The sequence below is a fragment of the Coturnix japonica genome, chromosome 2, assembly GCF_001577835.2.
Source record: "Coturnix japonica isolate 7356 chromosome 2, Coturnix japonica 2.1, whole genome shotgun sequence".
In the NCBI taxonomy this organism is placed as follows: Eukaryota; Metazoa; Chordata; class Aves; order Galliformes; family Phasianidae; genus Coturnix; species Coturnix japonica.
In genome coordinates, this window is record NC_029517.1 from 14,390,000 (window position 1) to 14,404,173 (window position 14,174).

Here is a 14,174-nt window from a genome sequence, read left to right on the forward strand (position 1 = left end):
CACATCCAGCCTGGCCTTGAATGCCTCCAGCAATGGGGCATCCACAACCTACTTGGGCAACCTGTTCCAGTGTGCCACCACCCTCTGAGTGAAAAACTTCTTCCTAATATCTAACCTACACCTCCCCAGTCTCAGTATAAACCATTCCCCCTTGTTCTGTCACTATCCACACTTGTAAAGAGCAGTTCTCCCTCCTATTTATATGCTCCCTTCAAGTACTGAAAGGCCACAGTGAGGTCTCCCCGGAGCCTTCTCTTCTCTGAGCTAAACAAGCCCAGTTCCCTCAACCTTTCTTCATAGGAGAGGTGCTCCAGCTCTCTCTGATCATCTTAGTGACCCTCCTCTGGGCCCATTCCAAGAGTTCTGCATCATGTACTGAAGGCCACAAGCCTGGGTGCAGTACTCCAGATGGAGCCTCACAAGAGCTGAGTAGAGGGGGACGATCACCTCCCTCTCCCTGCTGACCACCCCTTTTTTAACACAGACCAGAACACAGCTGGCCTTCTGGGCTGCAAGCACACACTGCTGACTCATGTCCAGCTTCTCATCCACCAGGACCCCCAAGTCCTTTTCCAATGGTTCTCAATGGGTTCTTGATGGCTGCTCTCAATGGGTTCTTCTCCCAGTCTGTATAAACACCTGGGACTGCCCTGGCCCAAGTGCAGCACCTTGCACTTGGCCTTGTTGAACCTCATTAGGTTCACATGGGTCCACTTCTCCAGCCTGTCCAGGTCCCTCTGGATGGCCTCCCTTTCCTCCAATTAATCTGAATGTTGTTCACTCTCCCCTTTTTTGCTGTACATGTGGAAACCATCCGCAAAGCCTGCTGTCAGGTTTTGCTTCCAGGCGTTGGTAGCTGCTCAGCAGGAGGCTGGGAGCTGGAGTTTTCAGCATCCACACCTAATGGGACCTTTGCTTGTTTGTGGCACTCCTGACTTGTTTTGCATCTGGCTGTGTGTCATTATGTTGGTAGCCTGGGGAAACAGAAATTGTTTGGGGTGTTTATTTATTTATTTATGGTGAACCATAGCAATGTATGTCTGCAGCCGGATTTGACGTAATCTCACATACAGCCCACAGACCCTGCCCTAGCAATTGTATCAGCAGTTACCTTTCATAAACGAAATACACTCAGAAACTGAATAGGTTTTTTCCTCAACCACAGATTTATGGGAAACCCCTCAGGAAATGTTTCGTAATTGGTCATAAATGATATTATGTGTAGCTTGCATAAATTTTAAGGCATTAACAGCAGCACATTTGATCACATGTTCAAACTTCAATTATCTCCCTCTCTCTCACTAGGGAAGTGTCTTGCTGCTGGTCCAACATAATTTTTCTGTTGTTAGTAAGGGACATCAAATTACGTTAAGTGAATGTGCTTAGATCCACCTGCCTCTATTTATTTATGCGTAGATTTAACATCGGTAGAACAACAATATATCCTGAAATTATGTCTAATTGCCAACTTGTTTTTCATAAATCACAACAGAATCATGAAGCGCATTTCAGGATGTTGCATCTTCAAACACATGGATACAGATGTTCATGTCCTCTAGTACCTTTTGGATTCACTTGTGTCCAGTTTCCTTAAGTATTCTTCACCTCCTCCTCATGTACCAAAGGTAAAATGACTTGCATGGACTGATCTCTGTCCTAGAATATACTCTAAACTGGACAGTCCTGGAGCAGTCTGATCTGGCTCACCCATCTTCGATTGGTGGTGTTGCAATAAATAATCCTGAGAGATCCCCTCCAGTCTAAGCAGTTCTGTGATTCTTTGATACTTTTGCCTTGTTCCAGAGCTTTATGTAAGAAATCATGCGTTCAAGTTCCACTTCAGCTTGAGTGACCTTAGCTCCTGACAGTGCAACAAGGCCATCAGTAGGAAGGTTTTGCTTTCAGCCACAAAGAAAGGAAAACAGTGGTCTACTGGGAATGGTCCCATTTCTAGCCTTACACTGTGAAATACTGCAGAGTTCTTACACACAAACTCCCAGAGCCACAACAAGCCATCAACTTTTATTTCCTTTCTCAGTAAACCTATCATAACTGATAAGGCTTTATGGCTGGTTTTTATTGTTCAAGCAATCAAATGGAAAGTTTTTCTTCACGTCTGCTGCAAGCTCAATGGTCCGTCCACAAACAGGTCCACTGACGGAACATCCTCACTGTCTTCTTAGCGTCTTTCCATAGGGACAGACATAGCTGATGTTCATTTGCGCATCCATCTGTTCTCCTCAGTTATCTCCACAGAAAACAGACAGCCATTTCCAGCTGTTGCCATAACTCCTTACCAGTAATTGGTAATGGAAGCCCAGCGCTTCCATGACATCAAATAACTTTTCTCTGGAAGCACTGGTAGGAAAGAGCTGCTTTTTTTTCAAAGAAGGGCGAGAAGAAGCGCCCGTCTGAGTTAATTGGCGAGACACTCAGAAATGTCACATCTGAGGTTAATTCCGTTCTCAGCCAGAGGGCACTCAAAGCAGCATCACTTAGAGCGATGAGCAGCCGGCTGCTGGGTACGCCGTGGGCTTGGCAGGATGTTTTCCATCATTGTTACTGCACAAAGCTGCCGTGTGTTGTAACACTACGATCTGAGTCGCTTGCACATTCCAGTCACTGAATGCTGTTTCTGAGCCCTTTATCTCTGCAGTTCTCATTCCCGTTTTGTAAACTTGTTCACCCCAAGCGGAGACACGGCACAAAGCACATCGGTGGGTTACATGTTCTGCTCCCAGGCAGTCTAAATAAATAGATAAATAAATAAATAAATAAAAGCGCTTCGGTTCTCTTTCCGCAAACTTCGCGATTCTGGTTTGTGGCAGCCTCAGAGCGCCTCAACAGCGTTCAGAGCGGGGGAAGGTGGAACGGCTGTAGAGCCGCTGGAGGGGGCACGGGCGTTTCCAGGCGTTCCCGTCGCCGCATAACGGCAGCGGGGCGGCGTCCCGCCCGTGGTTCATCCCGGGCGCGGAGGGGCAGCGCCGTGACCCCGCCTCGTGCTGGGGTGGAGGGGGCGGCGGGCGGGGTGAGTCAGCGCGGGGAGGGCCGGTAAAGGAGCGGATGAAAAGCGCTCAGTGTGTCGGTTACGGCGGGTGGGGGGCGGCATTCCTCCTGCAGAGCGAAAGCGTTACTGAGCTGAGGGTGCGCGGCAGCCGACGGCCCGTACTGCCGGCCCGGCCATGGGGCAGCCGCGGTCCGGCCGGGAGCGCTGCTCCTGCAGCAACACCAACTGCGTGGAGCGGCCCCTGACGCGGCTCTTCGAAGCGCTGGGGCGCGTCGTGGCCGCCCGGCCCTGGCCCTTCGTGCTGCTGCCGCTGCTGCTGTCGGCCGGGCTGGGCGCCGGCTTCTACTTCCTGCCGGACCTGCAGACGAACGACATCGAGGGCCAGTTCACGCCGACCGGCGGGCCCGCCAAGGCCGAGCGGGACTCGGTGCGGCGGCACTTCCCCACCGACGACTCGCAGCGCTTCTCCGCCGAGCGGCTGCCCACGGAGGGCGCCTACGCCGCGCTCATCGCCGTGGCGGCGGGGGACGCCTCGGTGCTCGACGTGCCGGCGCGGAACGAAGTGCTGCGGCTGGACAACTTGACGCGCCACCTCGGCTACGAGCGGCTCTGCGCCCGCAGCGGCGGCGCTTGCGTCCTCGCCAACCCGCTGCTGCCGATGCTGGACAACGGCAGCGCCCTGTCCGAGCTGCGCTTCCCCGGCAGCGGCGCCGCCTTCCTGGGCACGGCGCTGGGCGGCGTGCGGACGGACGGCGGCGGGCGCGTGGAGCGGGCGCGGGCCCTGAAGCTGATGTATTACCTGCGGGAGGACGGCGGCCAGGCGGGCGACAGCCGGGCGTGGCTGGAGACGTTCGTGCGGGACTTCCCGGCCGAGCTGCGGGAGCTGAACCTCACGGCCGTCGAGGTAGCGCCGGGGCGGGGGGCTGCGGCTGCGGCGGAGCGGGGCCGAGCGGCGGCCGGGAAAGAAACGCGTCCGCTGACCTCGCGCTGTTTCCGCACCAGGTGACGTACTTCACCTCGCTGTCCAGACAGGAGGAGTTTGAAGGGAACACCAAGAGCGTCATCCCGCTCTTCTCCATCACCTACTTCTTGACCATCACCTTCTCGGTCGTCTCTTGCCTGAGGTAAAGTACCTGGAAGCCCCGGGGCTGCGAGCGGCCGCCTCTGCGCTTCCACTGCAGGTGCAGCTGCGTTTGGGCTCCTTGGGCTGCTGCTGAGCAAAGTGGTTCCAAAGACGCGGCCCTCATGAAATGTAATCACAGGCAAAGCACGTTTTTTCACTTTCACTCTGATGTGAGCTGATGTGAGAATTCATGCTTCCTGTGTGCTTAAGTGGGGAACATGCAGAGCATCGGTTGAGTCCCTATACAAAACTTCAGTTCAGACATGTGCAGCCTGAACGTTCGTACCCAGCAGTTCATTCTGTGAAGCCATCAATCATTTATGTGGTCCTCATCTCATAGGAATCATTTTTATGTTACTGGTCTGTTTCCGTGTGTTGCAGCTATGTCAAACAACCACAACAACAATACTCTTAGCAGTCAGAGTGCTGTAACTGTGGCACAAACAGGCACAGCCACCTGGTCCTACTTGACCTTACAAAGGAAGGGGACCAGGAGCTGCTGGATGCTCTGTGCGTCACAGAGCTCTGCTAACACTTTGTAAAGACAAGTCCAAATAAGGGAAGGAAGACAGAAAGTGAGGAGGAAGTACGCTGTTCTCAGGTCTTGTTGCACTGTTTTCCTACCACCTCAGTTGTGATACAGTTGAATTAACGGTAACTGCATAAATTGCTGCAACTCTGTGTAAGTCCTTAAGCATCCTGCTTAATCCTGAGCACTGCCTGTGTCACAAAGAACTTAGGCTGCCCACTTTGTTCAGGTGGAAGGTGAGCTGTCCTACTTTTGACAGCTGTAGGGTGGGGTTTGTGTGCTGCGCTTGAAGAATAAAGTTCTGCTCAAGGGGTGGGTCTCGAACTGGATCTTGTGTGATGCACTGTGCTAACAAGGACATGCAGTTTTGGTTATCAGCTGTCTCAGGCGTCATCAGTTGGGAGCACAGCCAGAGTAAGGGTAGTTCCACCAAATCGCATCTGTACACCCACTGATTAATGTGTACCACACTGACCTCCCACGAGTTAGGTAGCTGTGATGTGCTTCTCATATTAGAGTCTGGTAGGGGGTTTCAGCTGGATGCAGTTCCAGCATACGCAGCTGTTTATGTATATGAAAGTCATGGCTTACCCAAAAGGTTGCAACCTGAATTGGATATGGTAGCTTACCAGATTCATCTTGCTTGGAACCAAGAGGTTCTCTTAAAGTTTGAAAATGTTCTAGAGCTTGGAGGATACTTCTGATGGAGCACAGGGTAGCTCTGCTGTCCCGGTGCAATGCTACCACAGGCAAAGTCTCCCACTGGGAGTGTTCCATGGGGAATCCTCAATCCAGTTATTGCGGGCATCTTGGCAAATAGAAAGCTTATCTACAGCACAGTGCTTACAGCCCAGGAAATGCATTCATACTACACTGATGCTACCCTAAAAACCTGGACAGAGCCTCTAAAAATGAATGACTTGTTTGAAGACCCTAAATCTAACCTCTCAAAGGTACGTATCTTCACTATAGCTGCTCGCTTATTGGCACAAAGATCAGCGTGCATATTTTACTCTCAGGTGCGTTTCTCTGTAACTGGCCAGCAGTAATAGTACATGTGGCACCTGCCATATACATTCATTTTGTCTTAATGCTTGGGAGCAATCCTAGCAAATAGCAGCTTCCATCAGGTTCCTTTTGTGGTTGGGATACGATCCGTATCTCTGCAGAGAATTCAGTTGTCATGCCAAATGCCGTGGTGAAATACTTGACTTGTAACTAAGCTGTTCCTTAAAATGTTTTCAGGCTGAACTGTGTAAGAAATAACATCTGGCTTGCATGCTGTGGAGTGCTTTCCTCCGGTTTAGCTGTATTAAGCAGCTTTGGATTGATGATGTATTGTGGAGTTCCGTTTGTGGCAACTGTAGCAAATGCTCCATTTCTTATTCTTGGTAAGTAGAAAAACTGTGTTGGCTCCGTGTGAAGAGAAAATCAGGAATTAAAACAACTTGACAGTGTTACTCTTTTATGAGTGTCAGTTCATACCTAGCTCAGCAGTGAGCAGTGCGGAATACATGCACAGCTTATGCCAAACCAGCAGAGACTAAAGCCAGTATGTGTATTATCACCTGAATATGCAAAAAAAGTTACTAGGGTCTTTGATTAGATAAAATCAGGCCTGACCGTATCAGGACAGTCTGTAATTTCAAAGTTCATCTGGTTTGGATGTGAAATTTCCTATGCAATATAATGACTTCAGGCAGCCTCATTTTGGTGTAACATGGAAGTGATGCTTGCTCTTAGAAGCAGCACCCCACAAGAACACCAGGAAGTTACTGGATATCACTGTGTCGCAGTTACACGGACCACTTGACAGCCAGAGCTTAGCTTTCAAAATGTCTTCAAATAATGTTGCTGCAAATAAATTACACCCTTACGAACCTCACCTAGTCTCCTATGTGATACATTCATGTGATGTTTTCTTGGTCTTAATCCCTTGCTGAGGAAAGTGCATGGACTTCCTGGGCTCTTAGAGGCTGCAGGTTGTAAGTGTCCAACATGCTAATTTTATGTTTTGTTTTTTATGTTTTGCCCTCTTTTTTTCTTTTCTTTTTTTTTTTTTTTTTTTAAAGTAAATATATTGTATATAAGTAACAGAACTTTATATATATAACTATTATAACCCTTACATGTGGCCCCATATAATTCCTCTTTGCTCAGTGCTGCCCAGGGAAGCCAAAAGTTTGGACACCTGTGCAAGGTTTTGTTGGGTGTCTAATGCAAGTGCTCTGTAGGAGACAGGACTTTTCTTTGTTCCCTCTATGATTCAAATGTGTTTGGTATTTGCATGTTTGTCCCCTGGATGCAAAAGCTCCAAATTGAACAAAGCACCTCTCATGAAGCTGAATAATGTCTGCACACAGTCTCTTCAGATCTTTATAAACATCACGGTGAATTTGGTTTTTGGGTTAAGGCAAACAAATGATCTGTATTTTAGAAGAATTGCTTTCAAACCTGCCTGCCTGTCAGGAGCTGTGTGGCTGGACACCATTCCGCGCCCCCTTCTGGCTTGCTGCTCATCCTCTCCTGGGTGATGCTCAGAGGGATGAGTGCCAATCCCAAACATGTAAAGGTCACAACCTTGGTTCAAAATCACAAGCCATTTCTGGAATAGATTCTGTGAGCTTTTTATCCTTCTGCTTTGTGGGTATGGACAGACGCTTGTGTTTATGGTCTGTTAGGTTCTGTTTTCAGGCTTTCCTTCATGATATCAAAGGTACAGGCACAAGTGGGAGGGCTGAGTGCTGAGATCTCTCCTTAATCATTGTATGCTGGAAGCTGTGCTTTTAGGTAGACCATTCCATCAGAACCAGAAGCTGGGGTGTAGGGGGAACTTCATGAGGGGGGCACACTCAATGCTGCTGCCAAATGTGTTTAGGAACCGACTGATAATTAAGCAGAAAGCTGTTTGTAATAGTGATCTCAAGAACTCTTGAGGTTGCCCTAATAGCATTAAAAAAATCATTCCTTGTTCTTTCCTATGCATCAGTGATAATGAATTTTGTTAACAGTCCTTTGTTAGAGGACTGTTATCATGCTGCCTTCTAGCGGGCTGATTAAAGTGTGCAAATATTAATTTCAAAGACATTATTGTTATCCCAAGTGGAGTACATGCGTGGTTCACACAGTCAGAATCCACGCAGAGTTTTCTGTTTTAATTCTGCACACAGTTAGGTGCTTGGTGGTGTGCAGAGCAAGCACTCATCTGAATGGAAGCACTTTTTGTTATACACAGCTGTTGACAAAACTATCTTTTCAGTGTTTCATTGGTTACTGTAATTTATTTTTGCTGGTCATGCATATTGTGGGGCTAGAAGATTCTAAATCTGGGAGGAGAAAGCTGCTGCCTTGAGAGTAATTTTATTTCTATGCTTATGAGTGTGTATTTTAGAATGTAATTAGAGCAAGTGTGGGGTCCTACACCTGGGCAGGAATAATGGCATGCATCAGTAGAGGTTAGGTGATGAACTGCTGAAGTGGAGCTCTGTAAAGAAGGACCTGAGTGTCCTTTTGGGAAACAGGTTGGCCATGAGCAGCAGTGTGCCCTTGTGTCCAAGAATGCCAGCGGTGTCCTGGGGTGTGTTAAAAAGTGTGGCCAGCAGGTAAAGGGAAGTGATCCTCCCCCTCTACTCAACCCCTGGTGAGGCTGCATCTGGAGTACTGCAACCAGTTCTGGGCTCCTCAGTTAAAGAAAGACAGGGAGCTGCTGGAGAGAGTCCAGTGGAGGGCCACAAAGATGATGAGGGGCCTGGAGAAGAGAAGACTGAGTGGGGATCTTACTGATGCTTATAAAAGTCTTATGGATGGGAGTCAAGTGGATGGGCCAGGCTGGTTTTGGTGGTCCCCAACAGCAGGACAAGGAGCAATGGGAACAAACTGGAACACAGGAAATTCCATATGAACATGAGGAGAAACTTATTTTGGAGGTAGCAAGAGCACTGGAACAGGTTGCCCAGAGAGTTGTGGAGTCTCCTCTGGAGATATTCAGAACCCACCTAGACACTCTCCTGTATAACTTACTTAGGGAGCCTGCTTTAGTGGAGGGTTGGACTTCTACTTCTTGGATCTACAGAGGTCTCTTCCAAACTCTGTGATATCAATGCATTATCATGTTTGGCATATTTATGGATAATTGTTTCTTTCTCATTCATTTTTCACATATTTGTGCTCATTTCTACTTTCCTCCTTGATGGACTGCAGGTCTCTCCCTTTGAAAATATGAACCCCGCTGTTTGTACTCCCTTTCAGCCACTTGCCACTGTAGTACCTGTATTCCCAGACCAGCACTCATCCATATATTATTCTTGCAGTGTTCTTGCCCTCTTTGGCTGATTGCTCTATACTTCCTTTCCTTCCCTTAACCCAGATCTGTTTCGACCACTTAGCCGGTTATTCTCCTATCTATGTGTTCTATTTGCAGTTCTTTGTGTTTGTTGCTTTTTCTTTCACTGGTCTGCTGTAATTCTGAAAGTCATTATATTAGTATTTCTTCAGTTCACCAGACTTCCTGTGAATTGATTACACCTTTTGAAACACTTGTAACTCTTCTTCCCAGCTACCACTGGGAACATAAATTTTTGTTGTTGTTGTTGTGTTGATTCAAACATTGACCAACACTAAGTCTTGTGAATGCTTGTGATCACAATAATTACTTGTTTTATAAATAATTCATAATTGCCTTTTTACAGCCGCTCAGTTGTGCACACAGCATGCAGTGTTTTCACCTGCTTAGCAGTGCCATCTATTGCATCTTTATCCATCTGCTCCTGCTCCTGCTCCTACTTTATGCATGTTTGCTTTTCAGAGACCAGAAGAAATCTTGATACAATGACACTGGCAAAATACTGACCAGTTTCTGATAAACTCGTAGCAGTTAGCAGAACTGGGAGAAGCTTATTATCTGCTTACTTTCTCCTGTGTCTTCGGTGAAAACTCTAGACCAGAACCCAGAGTTTTCCTGGCATGGTCTTCCAGGATTCTGATGAGGAGTGTATGCTGGCGTATATGTAAAAATGGGAAGATTAATTAATATAAGAAAACAGTTTAAGAATCATGACAAAAGTAAAGGTCAGCAAATAATATACATTTCAAAAATAAGCTGTTTATAGAGATCATGAGTAAATTCTTGTAAGAAAAACTGAGGAGAGTGAAGAGGGAATGAGAGCGACTGGCAAACTTCCATGACTTCTCCCTGTCTGCAGAAGACCAAGCAAGAAATAATTGGCCTAATTTGCTGCAGATTCCAGGGACAGCAGGAGATGCTTCTACAGATGAGGACAGAGATGTGACAGAATAAGCAATGCATTTGTATCTGTGTCATCTATATCAGCATATACATGAACAGCAGACACAAAACACTTGTCAGAGATGGGCAGCACTAAAGCCAGCAGCATCGCTTGCTTTTTGGGAATTCGGTGTAACCTTAAATGCTGTTTATGTGGTGCTTTTGCTGTGCGTCAGTGGAAGCTGCCTTGTGCCATGCAGAGTTAACTTTTTCTCCCCTTGCAGGAGTCGGTGTGGATGACATGTTTATCATGATCTCTTCCTGGGAACAGAGCTCAAGCAAGGCAGACAAAACAGACACTAAATCTCGGCTGGCTGAGACTTACAGCGAAGCAGCGCTTTCTGTGACAATCACCACTCTCACAGATGTCTTGGCCTTCTTCATTGGCACCTGGACTGCTTTTCCTTCTGTGAGGTCATTCTGCCTCTACACCGGCACTGCCTTTGTCTTCTGCTATGTCTATGTTATTACCTTCTTTGGGGCAATTATCGTGTTAGATCATAGAAGAGTGAAAGGAAACCGACACTGGTTAACTTGTATGCAAGTGAAAGTAGGAAAGAAGTCCTGCTTGTATAACGCATGTTGTTTAGGCAGCTGTTCCAGTGAGCCGCCTGAGCCAGAAACCAGCGAGGCAGAAAGCGAGCATCCAATGAGCGTATTCTTCAAAAAGTATTACGGTCCTTTCTTGACAGGTAAATGGATCAAGCTTCTTGTGGTGTTGCTGTATGGAGCATATTTGGGTGGCAGTATTTATGGATGCACCCAGATGAAGGAGGGCATAGATCTTCGAAACCTGGCTAGCGATGACTCTTACGTTATTTCATACTATGACGACGATGACAAATACTTCTCAGAATACGGACCCAGGGTCATGGTTGTCGTTACTGACAGCGTGAATTACTGGGATGAGTCCGTTCGTAATGACATTGAGGCTTGCATGCAGGATTTAGAGGACATTGCCTACATAGACAGGAACCTCTCACTGTCGTGGCTGCGAGTGTACACCGGAATTGCTGAAAATGGTTTAATAAATATAAATAATAAGGATAATTTCATTAATAACTTATCTGTACTATTCCACTACTATCCCAGTTTTGAGTGGGACATTGACAAGACTGCAGAAGGAATAGCAGCTTCTCGTTTCTTCATCCAGACAGTGAATGTCACCTCAGCTGTTGACGAGAAAAATCTGTTACATCAGTTAAGAGACAGAGCCGAGCAGTGCGTAGTTCCACTCATGGTGTACCATCCAGCATTCATCTACTATGACCAGTACCTGGTAATAGTGCAGAACACCATTCAGAATGTTGCCATCGCTGCTGGGGCGATGCTCGTTGTCTCTCTTGTGCTTATTCCCAGCCCACTGTGTTGCTTGTGGGTGACTTTTGCTATAGCTTCCGTTATCGTTGGCGTTGCTGGTTTCATGGCATTTTGGGACATCAGCCTTGACTCCATATCCATGATTAACCTGGTCATTTGCATTGGATTTTCGGTAGATTTTTCTGCACATATTTCCTATGCCTTTGTTACGAGTGAAGAGTCATCGGCCAATGCAAAGGCAATAGGAGCTCTGCACCAGCTGGGTTACCCAGTGTTACAAGGAGCAGTATCCACTGTGCTAGGAGTAGTTGTCCTGGCCGCAGCCAAAACCTACATCTTCAGAACATTTTTTAAGATCATGTTTCTTGTTATTTTGTTTGGGGCTCTTCACGGTCTGGTGTTTATTCCAGTATTTCTCACCTTTTTTGGATACTTTGGAAAATCGCCACCCGTTACTGAAACTAAAATGCAAGACTTTAGATATAGAAATGACAAAGACCGTGCATAACTAATTTAAATGTTTAAAATTATGTATACATTATTTGGAGTTTAAAACGCAGCTACTTGGGGGGAATGTAAGAAATGAAGGACGGGAAGGATGGAATAATACAGCAGAGAGGCAAAGGCTCAAGAAAAGCCAGGCATTAAGTAACAGAAGAAGTGAAAGTGCACAGAATGGATTTGCATTTCCTCCTTTTTTGTGTGCTCAACTTTGTAACTTTAATGTTAAGCCTTCTTCCTGGCATGTGTGAAAATTGTTTACTGAATGTATTGAAACTGAAATTATTCTGAACACTAAAGATAGTCCCAGTGTGATGGACTTTTACAGTTCAGTCAGGAAATACACAGAAAAGGCTACAGCAGCCATTGGTTTCATGCATTTCCTGGCTGTTTGCCTTGATGCAGTCACTCTACACTGAGCCTGTAGACAGTTTCCTCAAGAGACTCGAACCTTGAGGTTTTACATTATGATGATCAGCAGGTGAGTACTGCCTCATTCTGCAATGGTTCATAAGCGTTTGGGAGACTTCGTCCCATAGGGAAGACTAACTGACTCATGTTTTTTTGTTCAAATGGATCTTTTCTTGCTAAGATTAAACAAATTGTATCTTTAAGACGACTATATTTGTTTTGTTGGCTGCAGTTTCCAAATGGATATATACCATAGACTGATCCTGTGCGGACAACCTGAGTGACCATAGTGGTAAATGGCCTGCCATGGCATGACGGGGTGGAATTTCCTAGAAAGCATCACACCTGTTTGAGGACAAAGTCAAAAAGCAGCGCAGGATTAAGCCATTCAGTTCAAAAGCTAAAGCCATAAATTCTGTTGTGTTTGTAACAATCCAATTTTCGACGCATCAATGGAGCAGAAGAGCTTTCACTAAAATATTGATAATAAACAAAGAATTTTAACTTGTAGGGACTGGATTAAGAGCCAGTACGTAGTTTGTCACCAATTTAATGAGCTACCTGTTAGAAATCTCTGTTCCATCTGGAATTGGGACCAGTTCCATAGGAATACACCCAGACATCTGCTGGAAAAGTAGCACAGCGAGCTGTAGGCAAGGATTGGAGGCTGCCTGGGCTGTAGCGACCATGCTATGGTTGAGTTCACGCTCCAGAGGGACATGAGACAGGTGAAGAGTAAAATTAGGAAGCTAAAATTTAGGAAAGCTGACTTCCAGCTCTTCATGGAGTTAGTCAACAAAACGCCCTGGGAAGCTGTCCTTATGGATAAGGGCAGAGCTGGCAGATCTTTGAGGCTTTCTTCAGTGTGCAAGAGCTCAATCTGCAGGTGTAGCAAGTCAGGAAAGGAAGGCAAGAGACCAGCATGGCTGAACTGGGACCTGCTAGTCAAACTGAAGAGCAAGAAGAAAATGCACAGACAGTGGAAATGGGGACAGGTACTGGAGGAAGAATATAAGGAAGCCGCTAGGCTGTGTAAGGGTGAGGTCAGGAAAGCCAAGATAATGCTAGAACTGAATGTGGTTAGGGATGCCAAAAAGAACAAGAAAGGCTTCTACGGGTGCCTTCAACCAGAAGTGGAAAGTCCAGGAGGGCGTACCCCCCCTACACCCCAGTGAGTGACAGACAAACTGGTAACAAAAGACAAGGTTTTTTTTTTGCTTCGATCTTCTCTGCTAACTGCTCACCATGCAGTGCTCGATTGTTGGGTTTGGTAGGAGGGGCCTGGGGAAGCAACATCCTCCCACTTCAAGCAAGCATCAGGTTTGTGACCACATGAGGAACCTGAACATCCACAAGTCTATGGGTTCCAATGAGATGCATCCCAGAATCCTAAGGGAATTGTCTGACGTGGTTGCCAACCCGCTCTATGATATTTCAAGGGCCGTGGCAATCAGGTGAAGTTCCTGGTGAGTGGAAAAAAGGAAACATCACACCCGTTTTTAAAAAGGGCTAAAGGATGACCCTAAGAACTACTGACATGTCAGTTTCACCTCGGTGCCAGGGAAGATCATGGAACAGGTCTTCCTGGAAGTTACGGTAAGGCACATGGAAGGCAGGGAGGTGATACGAGAGAACCAGTGTGGCTCCACCATGGGCAAATCCTGCTCGACTAACTCACTGGCTTTCTATGATGGTGTCACTGCATCAGTGGACGAGGGAAGAGCCACTGATGTCATCTATCATAACTTCTCTAAGGTCTTTAACACAGTACCCCACAACATCCATCTCTCCAAACTGGAAAGATATCAGTTTGATTTGTGGACTGTTCAAAGGGCAAAGAACTGGCTGCAGGATTGAGTTCAGGGAGTGGTGGTCAAAAGCTCAATGTCTGGATGAAGATCAGTGATGAGTGGTGTCCCCTGTAGGTCAGTGCTGGGGCCAATACTCTTTAATATCTTCATCAATGGCGTTGGGGTTGAATGCACCCTTAGCAAGTTTG

At 46.8% G+C, this 14,174-nt stretch overlaps 1 protein-coding gene across 1 annotated transcript; it reads left to right on the forward strand.

The window, feature by feature from the left end:
• The first annotated feature begins 1,359 nt into the window (after positions 1–1,359).
• LOC107308948 (patched domain-containing protein 3-like) lies at positions 1,360–12,383 on the forward strand. The gene is made up of 4 exons (XM_015853231.2): positions 1,360–3,911; positions 4,010–4,131; positions 5,905–6,050; positions 10,168–12,383. The coding sequence occupies exons 1-4, from the start codon at positions 3,183–3,185 to the stop codon at positions 11,769–11,771; spliced, it is 2,601 nt and encodes an 866-aa protein (XP_015708717.1). The 5' UTR covers positions 1,360–3,182; the 3' UTR covers positions 11,772–12,383.
• The last annotated feature ends 1,791 nt before the right edge of the window (positions 12,384–14,174 follow it).